Source organism: Dromaius novaehollandiae, chromosome 13 (assembly GCF_036370855.1).
Source record: "Dromaius novaehollandiae isolate bDroNov1 chromosome 13, bDroNov1.hap1, whole genome shotgun sequence".
In the NCBI taxonomy this organism is placed as follows: Eukaryota; Metazoa; Chordata; class Aves; order Casuariiformes; family Dromaiidae; genus Dromaius; species Dromaius novaehollandiae.
In genome coordinates, this window is record NC_088110.1 from 22557255 (window position 1) to 22580025 (window position 22771).

The 22771-nt window shown below is 61.2% G+C and overlaps 1 protein-coding gene across 4 annotated transcripts; it reads right to left on the minus strand.

The window, feature by feature from the left end:
* Nucleotides 1–1657: 1657 nt before the first annotated feature.
* On the minus strand, nucleotides 1658–22002 carry KIAA0513 (KIAA0513 ortholog). Of its 4 annotated transcripts, none has more exons than XM_026107940.2 (13): nucleotides 21984–22002; nucleotides 13447–13927; nucleotides 12795–12894; nucleotides 12251–12324; nucleotides 11651–11721; nucleotides 10807–11014; nucleotides 10465–10508; nucleotides 9817–9895; nucleotides 9256–9333; nucleotides 7320–7349; nucleotides 4648–4728; nucleotides 4421–4515; nucleotides 1658–4321 (listed from the first exon to the last, which is right to left on the minus strand). In XM_026107940.2, exons 2-13 carry the CDS (start codon nucleotides 13758–13760, stop codon nucleotides 4272–4274), a joined length of 1224 nt encoding a protein of 407 aa, XP_025963725.2. In that variant the 5' UTR covers nucleotides 13761–13927; nucleotides 21984–22002; the 3' UTR covers nucleotides 1658–4271. The 4 variants fall into 4 exon arrangements, with proteins under 4 accessions (XP_025963725.2, XP_064375847.1, XP_064375846.1 ...); XM_064519777.1 differs by lacking the exon at nucleotides 21984–22002 and adding an exon at nucleotides 21670–21767; XM_064519776.1 differs by lacking the exon at nucleotides 21984–22002 and adding an exon at nucleotides 21252–21492.
* Between the last annotated feature and the right edge of the window lie 769 nt (nucleotides 22003–22771).

The window sequence follows — 22771 nt, forward strand, 5'->3', positions numbered from 1 at the left end:
GGGGGCACGCCAGGAGTTTTCTGCAACACTTCCAGCTATCTTCAGGACTAGCTGGTGTTTTCTACGCATAAGGCAGCAGCCTGGGTCCCCCACAGAGCCTTTGCTTTTCTTGCTTGCTATCTAACTCCGGCAGCTCCCGGGCACTTTGGGAAGCGAGCATGTGGTCCGTGCTGCCAGGACCGGAGACACAGGCAGAGAGGGGTTTTTGGAAGGGCAGTATGATAGGGAAAGCACAGCAAGATGCTCTGCTGGGGCTGTTTGCAAGGACACCCAAGGAGCCGAGCAGTGCCACGGTCGCGGCCGTATCCGGCCGCAGGATCCCCCCGCCTTGCCCGTGCAGCACCATGTTGGAAACCCGCCCGCCCTCCACCTTCGCACACCGATTTTTCCAATTTAAGAGCAGGTGAGGCCACAGCTGTCAGGACCTTTTTGCTGGAAACATCCTGGGTTTCAGGCTAGCAACAGTTGCATGTTTTTGCTTAAATACCTGTGTGTGATCCTGGGCCAAGCTGCCCCGGGCAGGACGGAGCAGGTCCAGCCTAGCCCTGATACCAGGCACACTGTGGCCTCCGAGGAGCCCCGGAGCCCAGTGCAGTTCACTTGGCAGACACTTGATGGGGCTGCAAAACCAATTACCATGGCACCGGCAGGAATTGGGGGCAAAATGGCATTTTCCAGGCCTTTCCTGTCCTCCCCGCTGCCCACAGCTGCACTGGGGGATCCTGGTTTTGCAGGGAGCTTCGGTGCAGGGCGAGCGAGTCCGGCGCACGCAGCCAGCCGCAGCCCGCAGCCGCCGAGCATCCTCGCCTGCCTCTTCCCGGCTGGGCAGGCGTTTCCCTGCACCGCTGCCCGACAGCAGCCGGCTGCACCAGCGGAAAGGGTGCTGCAGGCAGACACGAGCATCCAGCGAGAGTCGAAGGCTCTCCCGCTAAAAATAAAAGTGGGAGGCAGGTCTCCGTAAATCGGTTACGCAGGGGAAGCACTTCCCTCCCCCTCGCTCTGCACGCCGCAGCGCGAATCACGGCCACAACTTCGCTGCTGTGCGGCGACGGTGATGAACACCTCAACACACCGCGACAGATGAGAACAGGATGATTTACCAGCCGTAAATCCAGCTCAGAGGTGCTTTTACAGCCGAGCCCATCCTGAATCCCCTGTCTTATGAGTACTTATCACTCCCAGACGCTATTACAACAGAGAGATTTTTAAGAGCTTTAATAGAGATGTAATAAAACCCTGGGCGGCCGGGAAGCAAGCATCTTTTTCAGCCTGCCTGTCATCTTCACCTTGCACAAATCACTTCTCCCCTCTGCTCCCAACCCAGCCCGTCCGCCAGCAGCGGGGACCCCGCGTCCCTGCTCGAGGCGCTGCATTAACTCTGCTTAACTCGGCGCAAATCCCACTGACCCCGACCTCAGCCCCAAAGGGGAAAAGGAAATAAAAATTAAATCTCTTCCACATGCCTAGATGGCTTCCAGGGTAAACACAAGCATTTCTTCAAAAGGTGCATCAATTTTCTCTATTAAAAAAGTGGGTTATCCAAAGGGGGAAGCCCGAAGGGGAAGGCGCTGAGGAAGGCACGAGGGACCACCGAAGACGAGCGAGCAGAGGGCAGACCCGTCGGATTAAAATACATGACAACAGCTAAACGAGAAAGTCATTTTTAAGACGATTTATTCCAGCCTCTCTCTCGCCCCGTCCTTCACGCAGTCCCGGTCAGGAAGGGTTTATGGAAGTCCCCCCTCGACACGCAGCTTGGAAATGTCTCCAATAAATCAATAACCCAAGAACCCACAGCACATAAAGCGGCACAGGCGACACGGCACGATTGATCGCCTAACGACCGCGCTCGGCACGCGACGCCGCGGCATTAAGTACAGCATCAAAGTCAAACAGCAGAACTCACGACCACTTATACAGAGGGTAAAAGACGGTGCTGGAAATCCCACGGGAGCCGCGAGCATCACGGAACGAGGGGCAGCAGTTGTAGGCTTTTTTTTTTTTTTTTTTTTTTTTTTTTTTTTAGAAAAATACCCATGCAAATAATATTTTTTTGCTGCTAAACTTCTTTAATGTTGGAAAAATAAACAACGAAAGCAGAACTCGGGGAAGAACCGGAGCCGCCGCACCCTTGGCGCTGCTCGGACGAGGGCTGCTGGAGGCGGCAGGTCCCGGCACCCGCGCTCCGCCAACGCGCCCTTTCCGTCGGACACAAAGTGCAAACGAGTCCCTCCAGCAGCAATTCGCCCTCACGAGCACACGCTCCCTGGTCCTGGGTTTTGGGGAGGCCCAAGAAAGTCAGTGCTGGGACGGAGCCTTCCTCGGCGCCCTGGGAGGGAGCAGCGTCCCCAGCAACGCCCCAATTCCCGGCAGCGACGGGGGAGAAAAAACACGTGCAACACCTTTTCTCCAAGGTTCAGCTGAAGACTAAATCGGCGTCCCGACCTTTCGCAGCTCGTAGCCTGCGCGCAGGCAGGCTTTGAGCAGCGAAACCGCGGGTCCCTCAAAGACAGACAACCAGCACCTTTGCTCCAGCCTCGGTAGAAGCATCGCCTTGGCGGTAGGAAACGACACTGCAGACGAAGAGCTACATGGAAAAACCCCGCTACGCTATTTATCTTACAGGATGCAGCTGGCAGCACGGGGAAACCCGGAGCGCCGGTCCTGGGAAATGCGGATGCATGGAAACCTGCCGCGAGATGAACACCTCCGTGGAGATGCCGACCCCGAGCGCGCGACGACGGCCGCTGCAGCACGAGCGATGCCACGCCGGCACGGGCACTCGCAGGCTCCAGCCTGCTTCCCTGCCCACGGAGGGACCCAGCGTGACCGTGTTCAGCCAGCAAAAAACCAGACAGGCTGCAGGCCGGGCTCGCTCAAGCGCAGGAATGCAAGTGCTTGGACAAGGCTATTTAAGGTTTGATTGAGGGGACCTGGGAGCAGGAGTGCAGCGATGCAGCCGGAAGATTAACCCGGCACGCGGTGTGGTGCTGGGTGGCAGAGGGGCCTCACGCAGCCCTCCATCGCCCAACGCCAAAAACCACAGCCGGGAACAGGGTTGGGAGGGAAAGCTGCCGCCGCGCATCTCCCCGGAGGGGGACGGGACACGCGCTCCCTGCCACCGCCAAGCGCCCAGGCGAGCCGAGCCGGGGGAGGCACCTCTTCCCAGGGGAGGCACCTCTTCCCAGGGGATTTGCAGACCAGCTCAAGTTTGCAAGAGGAAAAAAGCCCCTGGCAGATGGGGCTGCCCCACAGCCGCTCTGAGCCCTGCTGCCCCGACAGCCCGCCAAGCTCCTCTTCCTCCTCTCCCGCAAGCGCCCCAAAGGCCAAGGCTGATTTCCTGCTGATCGAGGCTAACGATCCGGAGCAAACTGCATTTTCTCTTTCACCGAGATGCACAAAAGCACATACGTCCACCCAAAGCAGGCGCAGGGAAGCTCCCCAGGGAAAGGTTTCTCTCCGGCTCCCGAGGAGCCCAGCACTGATGGCAGCAGCGCTTTGCCACCAGGAGACCTCTGCTTGCAGCAAAGCCGCGGGCAGCTCCCACGCAGCCGCCTGCGGTGACGCTTTGGGTGTGCAATGCAATGCGACCTGATGCCAAACCGAAACAGACTCCCATTGCCTCCGCTTCCCAAACACTGCCATCCTCGAGAACCGACTCCCCTCCTCGCTCCTAGCACCAGAGCAGACCGGCGTTTCCTTGGAAAGTCCCTCAACTGCATCCAAAACCACATCGCAACCCCCTTACTGCAGCAGGGAGAGAGGTCCAACGATGCAAAGCGGCTGCAGTGCTCCGCCGGGCAGCCGGACCGGCCTCGGGGAGCCGTCGAGCAAAGGCACCGGCACCCCGCTCCATGCACCGGGCAACGACGAGGGTGGGCAGCGCCGCGGGCGAGGGCAAAGCAGGGCGGCTGCCCTGGACCCCACGAACACGCAGCAGGGCTGCTCCTCGGTGCTTCTCTCTTACCTTTTTTTTTTTTTTTTTTGAACTGACAAAATACACCTGGGAAAGTCTATACTGAAAACAGCTGGGGGAGGCTGTGGCAAGGGAGGGGGCTCCTATTTCTACAGGCTGCCCATGGCGCAGCTCTAAGGCTCGGCTGACGGTCATGCGGGTTTATTGCAGGGTGTGTGTGTGTGTGCATGTACATGTGTACGTGTGTATGTGGGGGGGTTGTTTTTAAATAGCCCATCTGCAGTCACGGCAGTCGCTGCCCGCCCGCCGGCTCGCTCCTGCTCGGCTCCGCTGGCCGTGGCACCCCGGGAGGAACCTAGGCAGCAGCCATCTGCTCGATGTGGTCGCTCAGCAGCTTGTATTGCTCTGCGAAGGGGAGAGAAGACATGCCGGGGGGGCAACGCGGCCGGGCGCCACTGCATCCCCCCGGGGCCAGGCATCCCCCCCCCCCCGGCTCGCCCCTACCTTCATCCAAACTACCGATGGTCGCCTGCTTCTTGAGGAAGTCGCTGCAGAGCTTCTTGCTGAGGCCGAAGGCCAGCATGTTGTGGATGAAGGTGCTGAGGACAGACAGATGCACGTGCCCTTGCACAGGCTGCCCCAGCAGCTTCCTTCCTCCCCACCCTCCTCTTCCTCCCCGCACCCCTTTGCACCGCAGCCGGGACACCCCCGGGCCCCCCCGCCGCGCTCACCCCAGCTGCCCGAAGGTGATGTTCTCGTTGAAGCGCAGGCTGTCGTCGCGCTCCTCCTGCGTCATGTGGCACCACTTCTCCCTGCAAGGCACCAGCGCCGCCGCGTTGCCCCCAGCCGCCGCACGAGCCGGGGCGCAAGACCCCCCACCCCAAACGAGCCGGCAGCAGGGGAGCACTGCATGGGGATGGGACCCCCCGCGGCCCTGGGTCTCCTCCAAGGGCCCCGATTCGGAGCAGGGAAAGCATCTGGGCCCCCCCAGCACGGACCACAGACCCCCCCCATCAGCAGAACCGGCGCCGTGGCCCCGGCCGCAGGAGCGGAGCGAGGAGCAGCCGTCCCGGCTCATCGCTGCCCAAAGATGCCCTGGCTTGGCGCAGGCTGCTTTGGGGCTCTATCCCACCGGATTTTGAGCAAAAGCAGAGTGCCATCCCAAACCCCAGAGGGGACAAACAGCACCTGGCTCCTCTCCGAGCCCCTCCCCAGCAGGGACTTCCACCCGAGCACCAGCAGCTGGGTGCAGCTGCATCTCACAGCAAACCCCCATCCGCAACCCGCACCGCGACGGGGCAAAGCCGGTTCCCCGGCTCCTCCCCGCAGGTGGTTTGTGTCTGCACCAGCACGAGGAGGCGGCCGGAGCCCCCAGCCAGACGTCCCCTCGCTGCGCCGTTAGCAACCAAGCTGACGCGGTGCTGAGTGGGACAGATGTCACCGCGCCGGGGCACAACGCGCTGTCAGCACCGGCTCCGGATCAGTGCATGCACACGGGGAAAACTACAGCTCCGGGATTAAGCCAGCCCTCTTCTGGAAAGGAGTCAGGGAGGGTTACAGACAAGGATAAGAGGATAAAGGGAAGGGAAGGAAAAATAGGGACAGGTAGAAGAAAAAAAACCTATATATATATATATGGAGGAGAAGCAAGAGGACACCATGGATGGAGCAAGCTCGCAGCCCGCACACCGAACAGGAGCAGCGACACTGCATCAGATGGAGCCGCTGGCCGGGGAGGGGGCTCCTTTGCAGCACGTTCAGTGGTGCAGGCTCACACCGAGCAGACGGGTTTGCTACCGAAGCTGGAAAATGAGGAGCGCTTAAGCAGACTTGCCCATGAAGGGGAGTCCGCCCTCACCCAGCTCGGCTCTGGGGTGCAAAAGCTGCTGAGTTGGGCCTTCAGTCACAAGGAGGGAGCTGCTTTTATCAACAGCGCTCTGGAAACTTAATATCATACATTTAAAAGGATTAAAAAAAAAAAAAGTAGTTTCTCCCAAATGAAGCTCACCGGGGGGAGCCAAATCTGCAAATCTGGAGGTCGAGAAGAACAGAAGAATCAAGGTTTTTCCAAAGCTTTGAAATCTGGAAGCAGAACTTCACAGATCTCACTGGCCCCCTTACAGGGGAAGCAAGCTTGCAATGTTTTTTTTTCCTGCCTTTTTACGTTTTTGATGGAGGAAGGGAAAAAAATTATCAAAGTGGCCAAGAAAAACTCACCGTGCTTCTGGCTTGTTACGCAGGAGTAAGGTGCTTGGAAACGGGGAAGCCCCGCACGTGGCTCTATCCAGTCCTTTGAGCTTTGCACCAGCCCAACAGGCACCAACGCACAGGTTCATTCCCTCCCTCTCGTAAACGTTACCCCATTTTGGCTGCATTTCGGTGTGCAGAGGAAGCGTCTCAGCCCCTCCAAGGGCAGCCACTGCTGCTCGCTGTGATGCACCCAGCAAGGCTCGGATCAAGCCACTGCGTGGGGCTTCCAGCAGCAGTGTTTCACCCCAGCAGCGGACCCGAGCCATGCTCTATCTAAGCAAGTTTTGGTTATCCAGCTCCCGGTGCATGCCTTAACCATGCTAAAAATTTCCTGCCGAGCTCCCTCGCCTTCGTCAGTGCTGTCGCTACAAGTGATTTGCTCCAAGGTCAGATATCCCAAGCTCCAGCAACACAGCAAGACCCCCCATCCCTGCAGATCCTAACTGACCACTGATGGACATGACTGCTTTTGGCCTCTGCAACCCGCAGCACGCGCTTGCGGCTGCAGCATGCAGCAGCCGTTTGTGTTTTTCTTTTTGAGTAACGATAGCAACGTAAGGGCACGTGGGAAAGAGGAAAAAAAGGATCAGATTTTCCAGCTGGACAAAGGTCTTCACCACCTCAACGCAACAGCACAGCCAGGGACACACAAAAGCCAGACCACCGCGTCCGCCCCGCCGGGACGGACACCGAAGCAGCAGCCAGCAGCACTCGCCCCGTGCCGCCGCGCGAGTCAACAGCACAGGGGAGAGCAGGAGGGGATGGTGCTTTCCTCCTTCTGCCCTAAAGGGACTCGGTTCACGTCCAAAAACTGCCCATGGAACCGGCCTGCTCCTGGGGGCTGTCGGGAGGTGCAAGACGCCCGGCTCCCCACCAGCCGTGCAGCCCGCGTCCACCCTGGAAGACCGCAATGCTGCGGCCTGAAATCGGTCACGCTGGTTTGTAAAAACCAGCATTAAGGAGAAACCAATCTGAGGTTTTGCAGAGAGGCCGGGAAGGCGGCCGCCGCAGCCGGAGGAGTCCCACCCCGGGCGGCAGCGAGGGCCACCGGCGCCCGCCCTGCCTCCGGAGCGCTTCACCCCACGGCGGGATTTGGACCCGAAGCGAGTCGGCCCTGTCGGACGGCGCAGCCAAGCAATGCGGACAGACACACCTCTCGTCCTCTTCCTCTCCAGCGTTCCCTCTGGAGTGGCGGCAGAAACGGGGCCAACAAAGGTTGGGTGTTAAAGACCATGCAAGACAGATGGATGGAGGAGAAAAAAGAAAAGAAAAAGAAGAACAGATGAAAAAGTTGTTAGAGGCAGAGAGAGAAAAGAGAGAAAAGAGGAATTTAGTTCTTTTTGCTTCCCACCCTCCCCTTCCCTCCCTGCCACAGTCGGAAAAAGCTTCCCAAATGCTCAGCTTCCCACCAGCCGCCTTTCCCAAAGCAAATACCAAGGACTGAGCGCAGCCGCCACGGGCGCCCCGAGGAGGTTTCCTGCCCCAGATCCGGAGGGGTTCGGAGAGGGCGTTCGCTCGGAGACCCCCGAGCAAAGGGCAAGGCAGGGCTGGCGCCTCGCTGCAGGGACCCTGCAAAAACCCAGTGCAAGGTTTGGGAGAAACCGGAGCTGTGCATGCACCATCATCTCCCCTTGCAGGCAGAGATGTGCACGGGGGCACGGAGAGCCCCACGCCACGCTGGCCGCTGGACCAAGGGGCGCTTGTCACCCTGCCACAACCAGCGGCTCCCGAGGCTCCCTCGTGAGCCAGGTTTGCTTTGGCAGAGACGGCTCAGCCACCGGGTTAATTGGGAAGAGCGCTCAGAGCAGAGAGCAGCCGCCCGGGGCGTATGTCCTTGCGAGACATTTTGCTCCTGCTAATTTGGGGCTTAATCAAAGCAAATGCAGTTATGGCTACATTACTGTTCAATAGTTTCTTTCACTGGTTTGCTTGGAGAAGGAAACAAAGAAAAAAGAGGAAAGCATTAAAGGAGAAAGGAAAGATCGATCAGTTCCCCGAGGCTGGCAGAGCATCCTCAAGTGTAAGCAAACGCCGTCATGGTTGAGCTTCAGGTTTCGGGGGAGGATGCAGGAGGGCTGGCTACTTCAAGAAGTGCTCGAAAAGGGGACTGGGTTAAAACGCTCAGCGACTTTCACCCCGAGAGCTCCAAACCTCTGGGCACTGCACAACACGCGGCGGTCCGGCCCCGGCTGCTCCCTGCACACAGCGCTGGGAGGAGGGTGGGAAGCTGCAAAAGGCAGAGGAGCGTCGAAGGCCCCTTCGACGCCCATTTGCAGGGCTGATCCTGACCCTCTCCTCGGCACTGGCTGCCCAGACCTGTCCCCGTGCTCCTCCTGGCAGCACATCCCCGGCACCCTGGGGACTATCCCAGAGGTGAAGCCGCGAAGGGAGACAAACGGGGTTTCTGCAAGATCTGCTTGTGCACTTGAGCAGCTCGAAGCCCGGCTTGGCTTTCTGGGCACACCTCTGGGCTCTGCTCTTGGAAAAGCAATGCAAAGCGAGCAAGGGAACCTGTACATTCCCCAGTCCTTAAAAGAACGCAGCTCTGCTTGAGCCCAGAAAAGGGATCGATTATTTCCTCTGCTCACCTGACAGCCCTGCGTCCACGCAGCCCTGTGTCCCAAGGCAGAAAGCAGAGCACTTCCCTGCGGATGCTGCTGCTTAAAGCTGTCGGGAGCAGGGGAGGACATGGGGGTGACCTCGGGCTCGGCAGGGCCGGGAAGCGCAAAGCCCTCCCGAAACACAGCCTCCCCGAGGGTGCTGCCAATCCGTGCACCCACCTCACCGCGGGATCTTGATTTCACTGCTTGCACTGCCATCTCCCCTTAACCAGGGGAAGGGAGAGCACTGAAAGGGCCTTCCAAAAAACCAAAGCAAAGCAAAACAAAAACAAACAAAAAACCCACCCAGGGCTCCAAGCACAGGGGACGTTGCTAAATTAATGCACAAGGATGAGCTGCAGCCACTGACTTCCCAGGGCAGCGGGACCCAAAGTGCTGCTGCCCCTTGCAGCAGGGATAGCCGGACACCGTGTCCCCTCCGAGGGCGGGGAACTGCCGAGGCGGCAGAGCTGGGGGCTCGCGTCCTACCTGGTGGTGGGGGACCTCTTCCTCCGCTCGCAGTGAACCGCGTCGAAGAAGGCGGCGTTCCAAAACCTCAGGTTGTGCCTGCCGAGGAGGAACGAGGTGGTGCCAAACCATGAGCCAGCCCTGCAACCAGCCCTCTGGCTCCCTGGGAGGCCAAATTTACCTTGGGAGGTCCACTTTGGAGATGGGGGGCATTGCAAAGAGGAGCCTTGCACTAATGCTTCACAACAGTTTAGGGGAGGTAAGAAGACTGCTGCCGAAAGGCTCTACCCTGCTCCCACCACCCATCTGCGCTCCCTGCACGGGCCACAGGCAGGCGAGGGTCAGCCAGGACCAGCCCCCCAAACCAGCCCCCTGGGCGGCTGCAAACACTTTCCCTGGCAGAAGGGATGTGCAAGGCACAGCCATCTCCTTTAGGGGCAGCAGCAACTTAAAAGCAATCGGGAAAGTTTGGGCAAAATGCAATGTGTGGGCAGGGTGGTCAAATCCCCTCCTGCATTTCGGATCCCAGCTCCGGGGAGCCCCATGCGAGGTGGCAGCCCAGCTCGCCCCGGGCAGGTTTACCAGATCGGCTGTTGCTTGAGGTGCATGTACAGGTAGATCTTCTCTCCTTTCTTCTCCTCCTCTGGGCTCTGCACAGAAACTGTGGGGACACACAATGACACACCAAGGCCTGGATGATGCTCACCCGCACACAGACCTGGATGTCCACAGGGAATGCAAAGTGGCCACCGCAGCAGGGCTTGCAAAGCAAAACACTCGGCCCCAGCACATCCCCACCAAGGAGAGGAGCATTTCTCTCCCTTTGTGGACTGACACGAAGTCAGATCAAGGTGCACATGTCCCAGGAGGATGCTCAAGGGCTGGACCACTCTGGTCCAGGTGGCTACTGGGAGGGTGACAGGAGCAACACTAAAGCTCAGAGGCAGCAGACATCCAAACCTCTCTGCAGCCTAACACCACTAAGGACAAGATGCCTTTGGGTCCTGGTGGGACAGGATATGCTATCGCTCCAAAACAACGAGCTAAAAGGGCTGAAGTGCTTTGAAGCACTTCTCCAGGAGCTCAGGGGAGATATCACCAGTCCTTCCTGCCGCATGTCTCTACCCCACAGTTCCAGCAACGCCAGACCTCTCACACCACTTCCAACCCTCACTCCTTCCCCAGGTGACACCTTGCCATGCTTAACTCAGCAACGCTGGCTCCACTCACCTGTCTTCTTCAGCTTCTCCTTTGGCTTGTCCTCCCCTTCGCTTCTGTGACACAGAAATCAGCATCAGCCCCAAAGAAGCCTGTCCCCACACAGCCCATGTGGTGAAGCCCTGGCTTCCTTGGCCAGGGAGCCACCTTCATTTTAAAGACCCCTGCTCATACGTCACGGTCCCCAGGGCCAAAAAGGTGGCCAGAGACATCTCCATGCGCTGCCTTCCTGCAGCAGCAGCAACCCCTGGCTCAGGGATGCCCGTGCCCAGGAGGTTTCTAGTTCGGCCACGTCACGAGTGCGTGTCCCAGCCCACCCTGCCTGCCCGGAGCGCCCTGCGGAGCGGTACCCACTCGCTCTTCCGGGCTGCGGGGCCCTTCAGTTTGGTCTCCAGGCCCCCGAAGAAGCCCTTCACGTTCTCAGTCTTGGCTGACGTGTTCTTCAGCAGCCGCTCCGCGATGTCCTTCTTCTCAGCCAGCCAGCTGTTGGCTGACTTCAGGTACGAGTCGATGCTGCCCATGGGCTTCTCCTTGGTCTCCAAGGGCAGCGCGTGCGGTTTGCCTGGGGAAGGCAGCAGGAGCTCAGCGGGCTCTCGGGCCCCGCAGCAAGCATACGGCTGGGCAAATCCCTGCTGCAAAGAGCACTGCTCTCACGGCCCAGTGCAGCAGGTGCCACCAGCTCCCGGAGGACCTGCTCCAAGCGGTGCTGAAGATGCACCACGGAGACCAGGAGCCAGACTAAAATGACCCAGTCTTCATCCCGTCCCAGCTCTTGTAGGTTTTTCCTCCTCTCCCCATTTTGGATAGAAAACCCAGCATCCTGCAGAGGAGCGACTGCCACACACCAGGCAATGAGCAGAGGTGTTTCTGGGCTGGGACTGGATTCACATGGCATCCGCAGGGCAAGGGGACACCTGGGGACTGCTGCATACAAATATCCCTGGCTACGAGAAGCAGCGAGGAATGAATGTCAGCATGAGCTCCCAACACAACTAGGGTCTCCAGCAGGTATGCACAGCCTCCGTGCCATGGAGGCCCTTCTTCTCCTGTCAGTATCTGAGTCAGCCGGCATAAACCAAGCTCAGGGACACCTTCCATCCCCCTTCCCAGTGCAGGGAACACCTCAACACCTGGGCCTAAAGCATCTCACCATCTGTCTCCAGCGCAAGAAAAGCCCAAGGGTGCAGACACCTCTTACCGATGTAGTAGTAAGTGAAACACATGGTCATTAGATTCTTGGCAGGGCTGAAGTCATCCATCTGGTGACACCTGAAACCGAGGGAGAACTAGATGAAGACGCCTGGCGATGGCAACTGAAGCAGCCTAGAGGTTCCCGCTTGGCCCCTCCTGCAGCCGTGGCTCTGCTCTCACCGGGAAAAGGCAGCTTTCCTGCAGCAAAGCCCTCAGAGGACAAGCACAACCTCTACATAGGTGTCCCAGCACCCCCCGAGCTCGCCCTGCACAGAGACCAGCAGCAGCGAGTCCAGGCAGTGCCAGGCAGCACCCCGTGCTCAGGCCAGCACCACATCTCGCTGGGTCAAGCCCAGCACCACGCTCAGGCTAAAAAGCCCTGATTTTTGGCAAGGCTTATTAAAAGGGGCGAACGCAGCTGGCCTGCAGCCAGACCCTGCTGGCATCAGCATCGGTGCTGTGCTCCCCAGCTCAGGTCCCTCTGCTTCCTTGGGCCTAAGCAGCAGGGCAGGTGGGAGATGGAGGTCTGCCATCCCTCTGGATTAGCAGGAAGATCCCAGGGGCTTTAGGTGATTGCAGTGAAGCTGAAACCCCCCTCACCACTTACTCAAACAGCACGAGGGCGAAAGACTGCATCAGGCGGTAGAAGGTCTGCTCCGAGACGCACTTGGAGTTGCAGCGCTGCAAGCACAAACCCAGACCCAGTTTAGCACAGCTATCCGCAGCGGCCGTCTGCCGCAAGCAGACAGCAGAGACGGCAGCAGCTCCCCCAGGTCCCCTAGAGAAGGTGGCCAGAAAGTACGTTCAACCAGGCCAACATCTCAGACAGCAGCTTGAACTTCTGATCTGGTTTTCTAGGGAATAGGACATTTCTGAGTGCTCATCTTATTTCATTTTATACAAAATAGAGAACTTCTCTCCCTCATTGCAATGATCATATTTTTAAGTGCCTCAGGATGCATTTATTTACTTCTGTATCTTACTGTACCAAAGTGCCTCCCTTATCCCTGAGTTCCTGCCCTGTAAAAATACTGCTCTTGGGCACTGCCAGATTTCCCTGGCCTGCACCTTCTGCCCCCCCGTCGCCAGGACAGGACAGCTCCTGCGTATATATTTGTACATACAGATATTCCGCCCGAGTCGCCCCTTACCTGAGCGCTCACGTATCGTGCGAACCATTCCCTGCCCTTCCCGTTCTCGCCGCTGCAGAGCTCACCAAACTTGGCCTTCTCTTCTTGGTCCAGATCCTCTCTGAAACAGGAAAAAAATAAAAATAAAAATAAAAAAACCACAGTTGAAGTCAAGGACGTGCCTGGCGTCCCCGCTGCAGCCAGCCCGCCGGCTGCCCCTTCCCGGAGGGAGGCTCGGCTCCTGCAACGCCCAGGAGCCGCGACGGGGAGGAGGGCAGAACAGGGAGGAAGATGCCGGCGCATCCGTTTTGTCCTCCTCCCACGCACGCTGCTCTTTTGTTCCTCCCCGGCGGGGGGGCAAAGCAAAGGGAGAGGGGGGAGGACAGAGCGAGCGGCAGCCCGAGCAGAAACCGAGCTCCGAGACAGGCGCGCCGCCCCGAGCAAAAACAACCCCAGCTCGGCGGTTGCTCCTCATCACCGCGGTTTGCTCGATCGCACTTGACGTGCGGCACCGGAGCGCTGCGGAGAGCAGCGAGCATCGCGGAGCCGGAGCCTGCGCCCTCCCCTGCTCCCGGGCTGCAGCGCGGCATCGGAGCCATGAACAGCACGAGCCAAGCGCAGGGAAAAAAGGAAAAAAATAAATAAAAAGAAAAATCAATCAATCGATTCTCACCCCCCGGTGAAGACCTTCTCCACGTAGTGCCGCATGAACTCCCGGCGCTCGGCCGCCGCCTCGTCCTTGGCCGACTCGGTGCTCTGGTTGGAGGAGAAGGACTCGTTGGAGGACGAGCGGCGGTAGCTGCTCCAGCGGCTGGGCGAATAGCCCATGTCGTTCTCGCTGTCCGCCGACTCGGTGGCGTCGCTCTCCTCCGCGTCCCTGTCCCTGTCCCCGCCGGGGGGGTCCGGAGGCGAGGGCTCGGCGGGGGCGGGCGTCTCGGAGTCGAAGTCGATGAGGTTCCCCACGGGCACGTCCAGGGGGGCCTCCATGGCTCTCACGGGGGGGGATGCGGCGGTGTGAGGAGCACGGGGGCTGCGGGTCAGCTCGCTTGCCCTTTCGCCCCTCACCAGGGCCTCAACACCATCTTCAGCCTCAGAGGAGGGGCTGGCTAACGCTGGCAGGTCCTCCCACCACGGGCCCCGTTAGTGCGGGACATCTGAAAGACAGGGGATGGACACGGGTGACGAGACAAGCCCAAGGAACCACCGCTACGGACCTTGGGAGAAGGCATCACACACCACCATCTGCAAGGTCCCCTGGATGCCACCAGGCAGCAGAGAGGGATGGGACACGGGCATAGAGCTGGCCTGCCTGCTCCATGAGCAAGCCCATGCGGTGGTCTCATGCTTTCTGTGCCGTTCGGGCAGATTTTTCCTCCTCCTGACTCATCTTTTAGCCCAGAAAGACGACAGTTTAATCCTGAGCTCCATATGCCATGTTCAGAAGGTGACATCTCCCAGCCTGACAGGTCAAATTGGGCCAGCATGAGCCAGCAGCTGACAAAGATACTCACGATCTTCCTCATCCATCCTGCCCTGCCCCGGCTGCTCACGGCACAGCACAACAGATCCCTCCCGATCCAAAACGGAGAGGAGGACGCACAGTCACATTATCACATGTCTAAATGCAAACACACCGCACCGCCAAGACATTCCTCATCTCTTGCAAACAGACGCAAGGAGAGAAAAAATTCCCCGGGCTCCTTCCCCCTCCCGAGCATCCGCTCGCCACCTCCTCGATGCCCGGGGATGCTCAAACCCAGCACGTCGCACGCCGGGCACTGGGCACCGGGGCGAGGAGGGGGCTGCCTGCACGAGCCACCTCTCCCGCGGCGCCCGGGCAGCAGGGACGAAGCAGTGACACCGTGGGCATCAGCCACGTAGTGAGATCCTCCCTCACTCCCAAGCCAAATGGAGGAGGTGGCCACAGTTCTCATCAAAACCATCTTAAAGATGATTTTTTATTGTCTCAGCACAGCTATTTCGGGAGCACAGCAGAGCGGGGGAGGGCACACGCAGACCTCGATCCCAGCACACAGCCAGCCGCCCCCGCAGCGGAGAGACGGGCTTCTCTCGGCTCAGGGACTAGCACGCGCCAGAGGGCGAACGGGCAGCTCATCGGACGAGAAGCAGTTTAAAATTAAACCAAATACAAAGCGTTTCACTGAGCAGAGCAGGTTGCCCCAGCTCAGGGGCTTGGAAAATAACCCGCAGGAGAGCACCCGCTGCACGGGGTGTCAGCTCGCCCCACGGCCACCTCCACCCACGTCCCATCGCCCCCACGCACCTCTCGATGCTGCAAAGCCCGGGTCGCCTGGAAGAGCAGCTGAGAGCATCAGCCCTTCGGAGGAGAAAAGCATCCGAGCGGCTGCAGGCAGCGACGGAGCCGCAAGCCAGCGGCGAACCTCCCGTCACGAGCGCCTTCGGCGCGGGGGCATACGAGAACCAGCTGGGGCCAGGCAGGGCGTCATCTGTCCGCCCCCAACCCTCGCAGCCAGCCCAAGGCAGCTGCAGAGCCCTCTTCTCCCGGAGGAGCGGGGACCTCCCTCTGCCCGTCCCTCCAGCACCTGCAGACGGAGGCTCGGAGCTGCCTGCTCGCAATGTCGTCACCCACAAGCTCATCCCCGGCTGCATTTTCGCTGGAGGCAGGCCAGGATGCTCGCGAGGGACCTTCCCTTCCCACCCACGCTTCGCGGGATGGGTCTCCCTCCCGAAGCCGGGCCACGCTTCACCCCTTCCACCACGTTGGGGAGCACGTGTGGACGCAGAGCTGCCCTCACCTGCTGACTGAGCCATGGGAGCTTCCCAAAAACCGCAAAGTTTCTCAGTTCAGTGCTTGGGGGAATGGAAGTGGGCAGGAGAAGCAATCCGTGCCCCTTGGAAAGCCGGCCCAGGGAGCAGTCACCACATGGATTTAACTCCTCACCAAGTCCCACCCAAGGACGTAGCCCAGGTAACCTGCCCACTGAGTGCTGCCTGCAATGTCCTCTGCATGTCACCACTGCACATCAAGAAATTGCAGAAATTTATCACAGAGGACGATGTGCATCCTCATAAATATCCATCCCATGCAGAATTGCTCTCTTTAAGCAGCTTCTCCTGGGATACAGCAGCTTGTGCTTCACAAGCCACGTGGGCACAATCTGCCCGGACAAGCCGATGGACAGGCCCCCGTGCATCGTCACCCTGCCAGGATCCCCCAGCCCCGCACGCGGCCGAGGAGAGCCAGGCTGAGGTTCCCCACGCAACGCGCTGCTCAGGAGCAAGACGCAGCCCAGACCGGGGAGTTCCTGCACCAGCAAAAGCCGTAAGCGATGATGCACAGCTTGGACCCCGGCTCTGCCACGCACCGGGAATCCCGCGCCGGCACACCGAGCAGCCAGGACGCCCATCCCTCCTCTCTGGAGGAGACGGCCACATGCAGCGCTACTCCCGGAACAATGCACTCCTCCCAGTGTCACCAGAAAGAAAACTGGGTTGCACTGGAGCAACGGCAGCTCCTGGCCATGCCATGCCCGGGAGAGGCACAGGGCCACCTCCAAGATCCCTGCCAGCCGCGCGCAGACGGGCTTCACTGCCCGAACAGCCCTTCCCGCCTCCTCCAGGGACGGGCAGCAGGTCGGGGGCTTTTTGCACATCCCAGTTTGCCGCGATTTGCATACGGTGACTGCTCCAGAAGCGGTCGAGCAGCATTGCCCCAGCATCCCTCGCACCCTTCTCCCCGCAGGCGCTTGCCACGAGCCTCTCGGAGGGAGGATTTGGGGTGCAGGCTGAGACAGGGACCCCCCACCCCCCCACTCCTGGGCTCGCAGCAGCTATGAGCAGCAGCACAAGCTCAGCAGCAGTCTGGACGGGTTTGCAGCGGGCGTTAAGTGCATTCAGAGTGCTGCCTGCTCCGCAGACGGCTCGTAAGGGTTTAACTGCTTGCTGACCAGCTCGTGAGAAAACACTGGCACTGAACAGAGGCCCCAAAAGGCATTTGAAGGTGTTGCTGGATGCACAGACGTCCCAAGCATCCCACACACGCGCCTAGCCACGCTTCCCTCCAGCCTCCAGCACAGCCTTAAAAACTCAGCCCTGCACCCACTTCACAGCCCTGTCACTTCTCCAGGACAATTAACCCCGGAAAAGAGCCAAAACACGAACCAAGAGCCTCAATTTCCACAGCCCGAGCGCTCGTCTCCATCCGCACGTCCTACAGCTGGGACCGGCACAGCCACCGGCGTCACGCTCCTGCCTCGCGACTGCTGTTTCGGGTCTGAGAGTGAACAAGGGCTCCAGAACAAGAAGGGGCTTTTTGGCTGCTCGCTTACAGGAACATGGCCATGGCATAACGAGCTTCAGCATCTTTCAGGTCCAGGGCTGCCTTTAATCATGATGCTCAATCAGACAGACGAGGTAACGTGTAGCTGACAACAGGCTTTCTTGTAAGCACGCATCTCCCAGCACATCTGCATTCCCCGTGGGGAGCTGGCATACAATAAATCTGTGTCCTCCCACTGGAAACGCCAGCCAGGGAGTATTAGCAGCAAAGGAAAGAGCCGGCTGGAGCCATCCGCAGACAGCCAGGCAGCTCCGAGTCGCCCTTTGCTGCGGGTCTCGCCGAAGAGGCTACTCGGGTGCCAGGGGCCCTCCCGAGGCATGGTCTGCTCGATCGCGAGGGCATCCTGGAGGAGAAGGAAAAGGGCCTTTTCCGAGAGGTTTTGGGCTGCCAGCGTTGACCACATTCGCAGCGGTCAGTCGGAGGCCGGTGCGAGCTCACTGCCTGCTGCAACGAGCCAGGGAAACAGAGACGGGAGAGATGCGACAAAGTTAATTCGTAACCCGTTGCTGTTATAAATGAGACTTAAAAAAAAAACCTAATAATCCTTGCTGCATTAAACTTGATCTGAATTTTAAAATGGTTAAAATCTCATGACTTATTGCTCATGCTGTTTTCCTTCCACCTTGCCCTGCTCGGTGATGAGACGGCCTGACTGCGCTTCGCTGCGAGACAACCCGACCCCATGGCACCCCACCAGCGCCGCGGGAGAACTGCACGTGCTTTCCCAAGGGCAAGCGCTTTCCCAAGGGCACGGAGTATTCTGTTAATCATGCTCATAGTGTCCCGAATACTTGGAAAGGGGAAGGACCGGCTGGGAAGCTGTCGGCCCCGCAAGACAGCGTCTCGGACGCCAGCTGCGTGCGCTTTGCTCTAGCATCGCCTCCGCTCCGTGGCCGAGCTCGCCGGAGGGGCCGAGCTGCCCGCGCGGAGCCCGCGGTGCCGAGCCAGCCCGAAGAGACGCGCGATGCCCTTTCCGTGGGGCAGGAGCCAGCGCGGACTGCGCCCACTTACCCCCTTGACAAAGCGCTGCCGAGGAAATTGCATCTTCGAACGCAGCAGCGCTGCTGCCATCTGCGGCTTCCCTAATCAAGCGTGACGTGAAGTACGTGCCGGCTCTCTCAGCAGCTCCCTAACGCGATTTTGGAGCTTGCTGACCACGGCTTTTGGGGCGGGGGAAGAAGAGGGCACCCAGGACAAGAGCACGCTGCAGGGTGCAAACGTGGGCGTTGCAAGAGCAGTGGGTTTTCCGGGACCGCCGTGTCCTGGGGGCAGCAGCTTCCCCCAGGATGAAAGGATGCAGCTGGTACGGGAAAACCCCGAGGGAGCCGCGTGGGGCAGAGAGGAGCAGGCCACGAGTCTGGCACCCAACGGCAAAGGCAAAGAGGAGGACGCAGAGGGCGCCGGGACTGGGGACCAACACGTGCAAAGCCTGGGAGAAAGCTGGGAGGCATTTAAACCTCGTGCCAAGACAGAAAGGGAGGAGCGAGGAGCCAGGATCAAAAGCAATCGAGGCAGCGACAGGGGAAGGGCTCTTCTGCTCCATTTCAGACGCGTGTCACAGCTTCGGTGCCCTGCTCCCAGCCTCTGCCAGCTCTGTGCACCCTTCCAGAGGACGGGATCACCGGCCTAGCCTTGCAATCCAAACCTCTCACCCCCCTCGCAGAGCCAGAGGAAAGGACACGCAAGGGCAAAAAACCCATCTGCAAAAATCACCCGCAAAGTCCCGCTGAACCCGCAGGACAGCGCCTGGAGCACGGCAGCGATAAAGGACACGACGCAGCCCCGGCCGCAGGCGGAGTTCCCAGCCCTCCGGCATCCCCGAGCAGGCGCCGGCGTTGTGCCTTTCAGGGAAAAGGGATCGGAGAGGCCTGAGCTTCTCGGGGAGCCGCTTCGGCTGCAACAGCTCAATTATCAGAGCAAGGAACGGATCCCAACCCTGCAGCAGGTCTCACCCGTGCCCAGCGGCGAGGGCGGATTTGGACCCAATGATGTCCATGCAAGAGCGCGTCCTGGCATTTCCCGCAAGGCAAGCCTGGCCTTTCCAGAGTAATGGGATTTCAGGACGCGATATTTTCTCCCAGCATCCCTAAAACTTGCACTGAGTTTCTCCTCAAGGCTTTTTACACGGAACACCCCCAGCTCAGCCCCCGCTCTCCGCACATGTAAGGGCCAGCTCCGCTTCCCAAGCCCTCATTGAGCAGCGCCCGAGCCCCTGCCCACCCGCATCCAGAAAGCTGGAATTAAAAACTTGACTAATTCTCATGACGAGCTGAGGCAGGGGCGGCTTTCTGCGAGCCCACGCTCACATCTGCATCCGACATGGAGACAGCGCTCCAGCCCGGAGCGGTCGGGGGCCTTTAAAAATTGTAATTAAAGCAAAGGAATCGCCGGCCGCCTTCTCGCAGCAGCTACCAGAGCACTTTCCCCCAGACCTGTCCGTCCCTCGGTGATGCGACGGCACCCAAACCTGCAGGTCAAGGAGAAAAGGGCTCCTAAAGCCCTTGAGCAAGTTCACCCCGTTTGCACCCCGCGCCAGAGCCGCCGCTGCCAGGCCGGGGAGGGGACGATGAAACCCTGCCGCAGGGCTCGGCTCCTGCCCTCGCAGCCCGGCGGAGGCACGCGGGGGCCCTGGCAGCGGCGGGGCTTCGACTCGCTCCGCAGCCGGAGTTTTAGCACCGCAGACGTGCTCTGGCAGTGGTTTAATCCGCTGCACGCCTCGGTTTCCCGGCTGTATCGCAGGGATACAGGTTTCCTGCCCGCGGGAAGGCGGACGGGTGCATCGCGACCTCTTCTCACCGAATTTCCTCCCGCCGCGGGGCTGCCGGCGGGACGGGGCAAAGCGCTGCTTCTCGGCGCTGGCAATCGTCCACACTGCAGCCCGCCGCAGGCACCCGCTCTCGCCGCCTCTGTCCGCGCAGAGGCCGGCATCGCCCGGGGGGGCCCCCCCGGGGGGGCCTTTGCACTGAAGCGGCCGAGCAGCACCCACACAACCCCTCCTGCAACAGCCCCTCAGCCGGGCACCGCGGGCGAAGCCTCCGTTCCTGCCAAGGAAACCTCCCTGCGCCGCGGGAGCGGGGAACGGCTCGTTTCCTCCACGGGAACTGGTCAGTCTTGTTCCCCGGCGCTCGTTAATCCTCCCGCCGCTCTGTGCAAACACCCCGGGCAGCAGGGCCGCACCGCCGGGCACGGAGCCGCCGGCCGCACCGCGCCAACACCCCTCCGGAAACGGCCCGAGAGCATTTAAACGCACAGGTCTCCTTGCCCGGGACCTTAACGAGCCCTTGAAATCACCGAAGCTGGACCCCCCCCCAAATGCAAAGTTTACCTGCCGCTGCCCCGCTCTGCCCCCTCCGCCGGCAGCCCATCGGATCAGGGCTGGCGCCCGCTGCGCCCTCGCCAACGCGCAGCCGTGACATCCGGACGGCAGGCGCGACGCGGCGGCTCTGCAGCCTGAGCAGTCACGTCCGCTGGAATTCCACAGAAACAAACCACGGCAGATCCGTCCCCGAAGGCCACGGAGGCCGGCGGCGATCCGGCGGGCACCTGCGCTCGGCCGCACGCGTACGCCCGCGGCGGGGCTGAGACCGCGCGCACTCGGTGCACGCCAGGCCAGCACGCAGCATCGCCTGCACCGGGCAGCGGGCCCACGGCCCCCTTCGCAGGGGAATATTTTCGGCACGTGACGTGAACGGCGTGTGCCAGCGCTGCTGCGCGTCCCCGCCACGCCGCGGGTGTCCTGCCGCGCGGGAGAGGGGCTGGCGACCCCCGGTCGGCGCGGGGGCTCCGCGGGAAGCCCAGCAGCCCCACTGCTCCCGCAGGAGACCCCATCCCTTTCCAAAGCCTGCGTTAACCCACCCGGGGCACTTCCCAGAGCCGGTTCGCTCAACCTGAAACCCTCCGGTTTTTTTTTTAAGGCAACCCAAAGCCCGACAGCTCCCAACTTCCCGTGCGCTGCGAGAGCCCCTTCTCCCCGCAGACACCAGATGGCGGCTCCCCCTCCGCGCGGGCTACAGAAGGAGGGAATTAAACCTCTCCCGCACATCCCTGCGCTGCGTTAACAGCCTCTTTTGTGCCGAGCAGCGGCTTCTCCCGCAAGACGAGCCGGCAGCAGCAGCGGCCCCCCCGCCGCCTCCCCCCCCGCGGCGCCCGCTGCTCACCTGGCGCAGCTCCGGGGGGGCCCCGGGCCCGGCCCCCCCGCGGAAGCAGCTCTCCGAGCGGTTGCTCACCGCCAACAACCCCCGAGGGAGGCGGCGCCCCGCTCCCATGGGAGCGCCCGCGTTTCCCGGGCGGCCGCAGCCCCCCGCGGCCGCAGCGAGCGGAGCCGCGACGGGGCGGACGCCGGAGCCGCCCCCCCCCCCGCCCCGACGCCGGGCCGCGCTCCGGGCTCCGCCTCGCTGCCGCGGGGAGGGCGCAAACGCGGCGGCGCCTCCTCGGCGCAGCGGCCGCCCGGCCCCGCCGGGGGGGTGGGAAAAAGGAAGCAGGACGGGCAAAACCCCCCCGCGCCCTGAGAGGGGGGGGGGGGCCCCGCCGAGGGGCCCGGCCGCTGCGCCCCCCCCGCGGCCGCCCCGCTGGTACCTGCGCCCGGAGCGGGGCCCGGCTCGGCTCGGCTCGCCTGGGGGGGGCGGGTAGCTCCGAGCCCTCCCCCCGCAGCTCACGCGCATCGCAGCCCCCCCCCCCCCCCGCGCGCCCACGCAGGCGCGCACAGCGCTGCCGGCCCACGGTGGGGGGGTGGGGGGAACCGGGGGTGCCGGTGCCGGCGTCCGGAATATATAGGGAAGCTGCCTGGGGGGGGGTCCCCACCAAATGGGGATTCTCCAGCCTTTTCCGTTCCCTTGGGTTATTTTTCCAAAGCCTCCCCATCACTTAACCCCCCGAGGACTGGGAATTACCTGCGCCGCTCCTCCCGGACGAGCTGCTGCAGCAAAAAAAAAAATAATAATAAAATAAAATAAAATTGGAGAAAAGCTCCAGCAGGGAGGAGAGAGCGGGTGAGGGCGGCCAGCAGCTACCGCGGGACGAGGCTGCGCAGCCGGCAGGGCCGGGGTCCCCCGCGCATCCCGCCCGCCGCCCGTCCCGCGTGCACCCGGCGCGGTCGCTGCCCCTGCGGCGGTCAGCGCTTGCGGAGCCCGGCTTCTCCCGTCAGCGCCGCTCAGGCAAAAAGCTCTGGTGGTTTAATTCCCCGAAGCGCCTGAGCAATGAATCAGAGGATGCCGAGAGGCCCAGGCCTCGCCCGAGAGCGCGGCCGGGCGCCCACGTGCCCAGGGGCAAGCAGGGATCCGGAAGGGCCCGGAGAGCCGGGCGATACGGAAGAGAAAGGCTCGGGAAGAGGGTGAGATCCCTCGCGGGCGGAGGAGGTTGCTGACCCGGCAAACGCCGGCATCCGGCAGCACCGCAGTTTTTCAGTGCTTTGGAGCCACGCGGGGACAGGAGCTGGGTGCACCTTCGTTCCCAGCGCTCAGACGGGGCTGGCCACGCGTGGGGGGGACGGCAGCGGCCCCCTCCACTGAGCTGCACGCCTCGGAGGCACCGCGGGAGGAAACCCCGCGCTCGTGGCAGAGCTGGAGCTCAGCACAAATCCAGAAGCGTTGCTAATTCACTGTCTGCAGAGCGCGATTATTCTAATTAACGCAGCCCGCAGAAATTGCGAGTGACGTGTAAAAACACATCCCAGATCCCG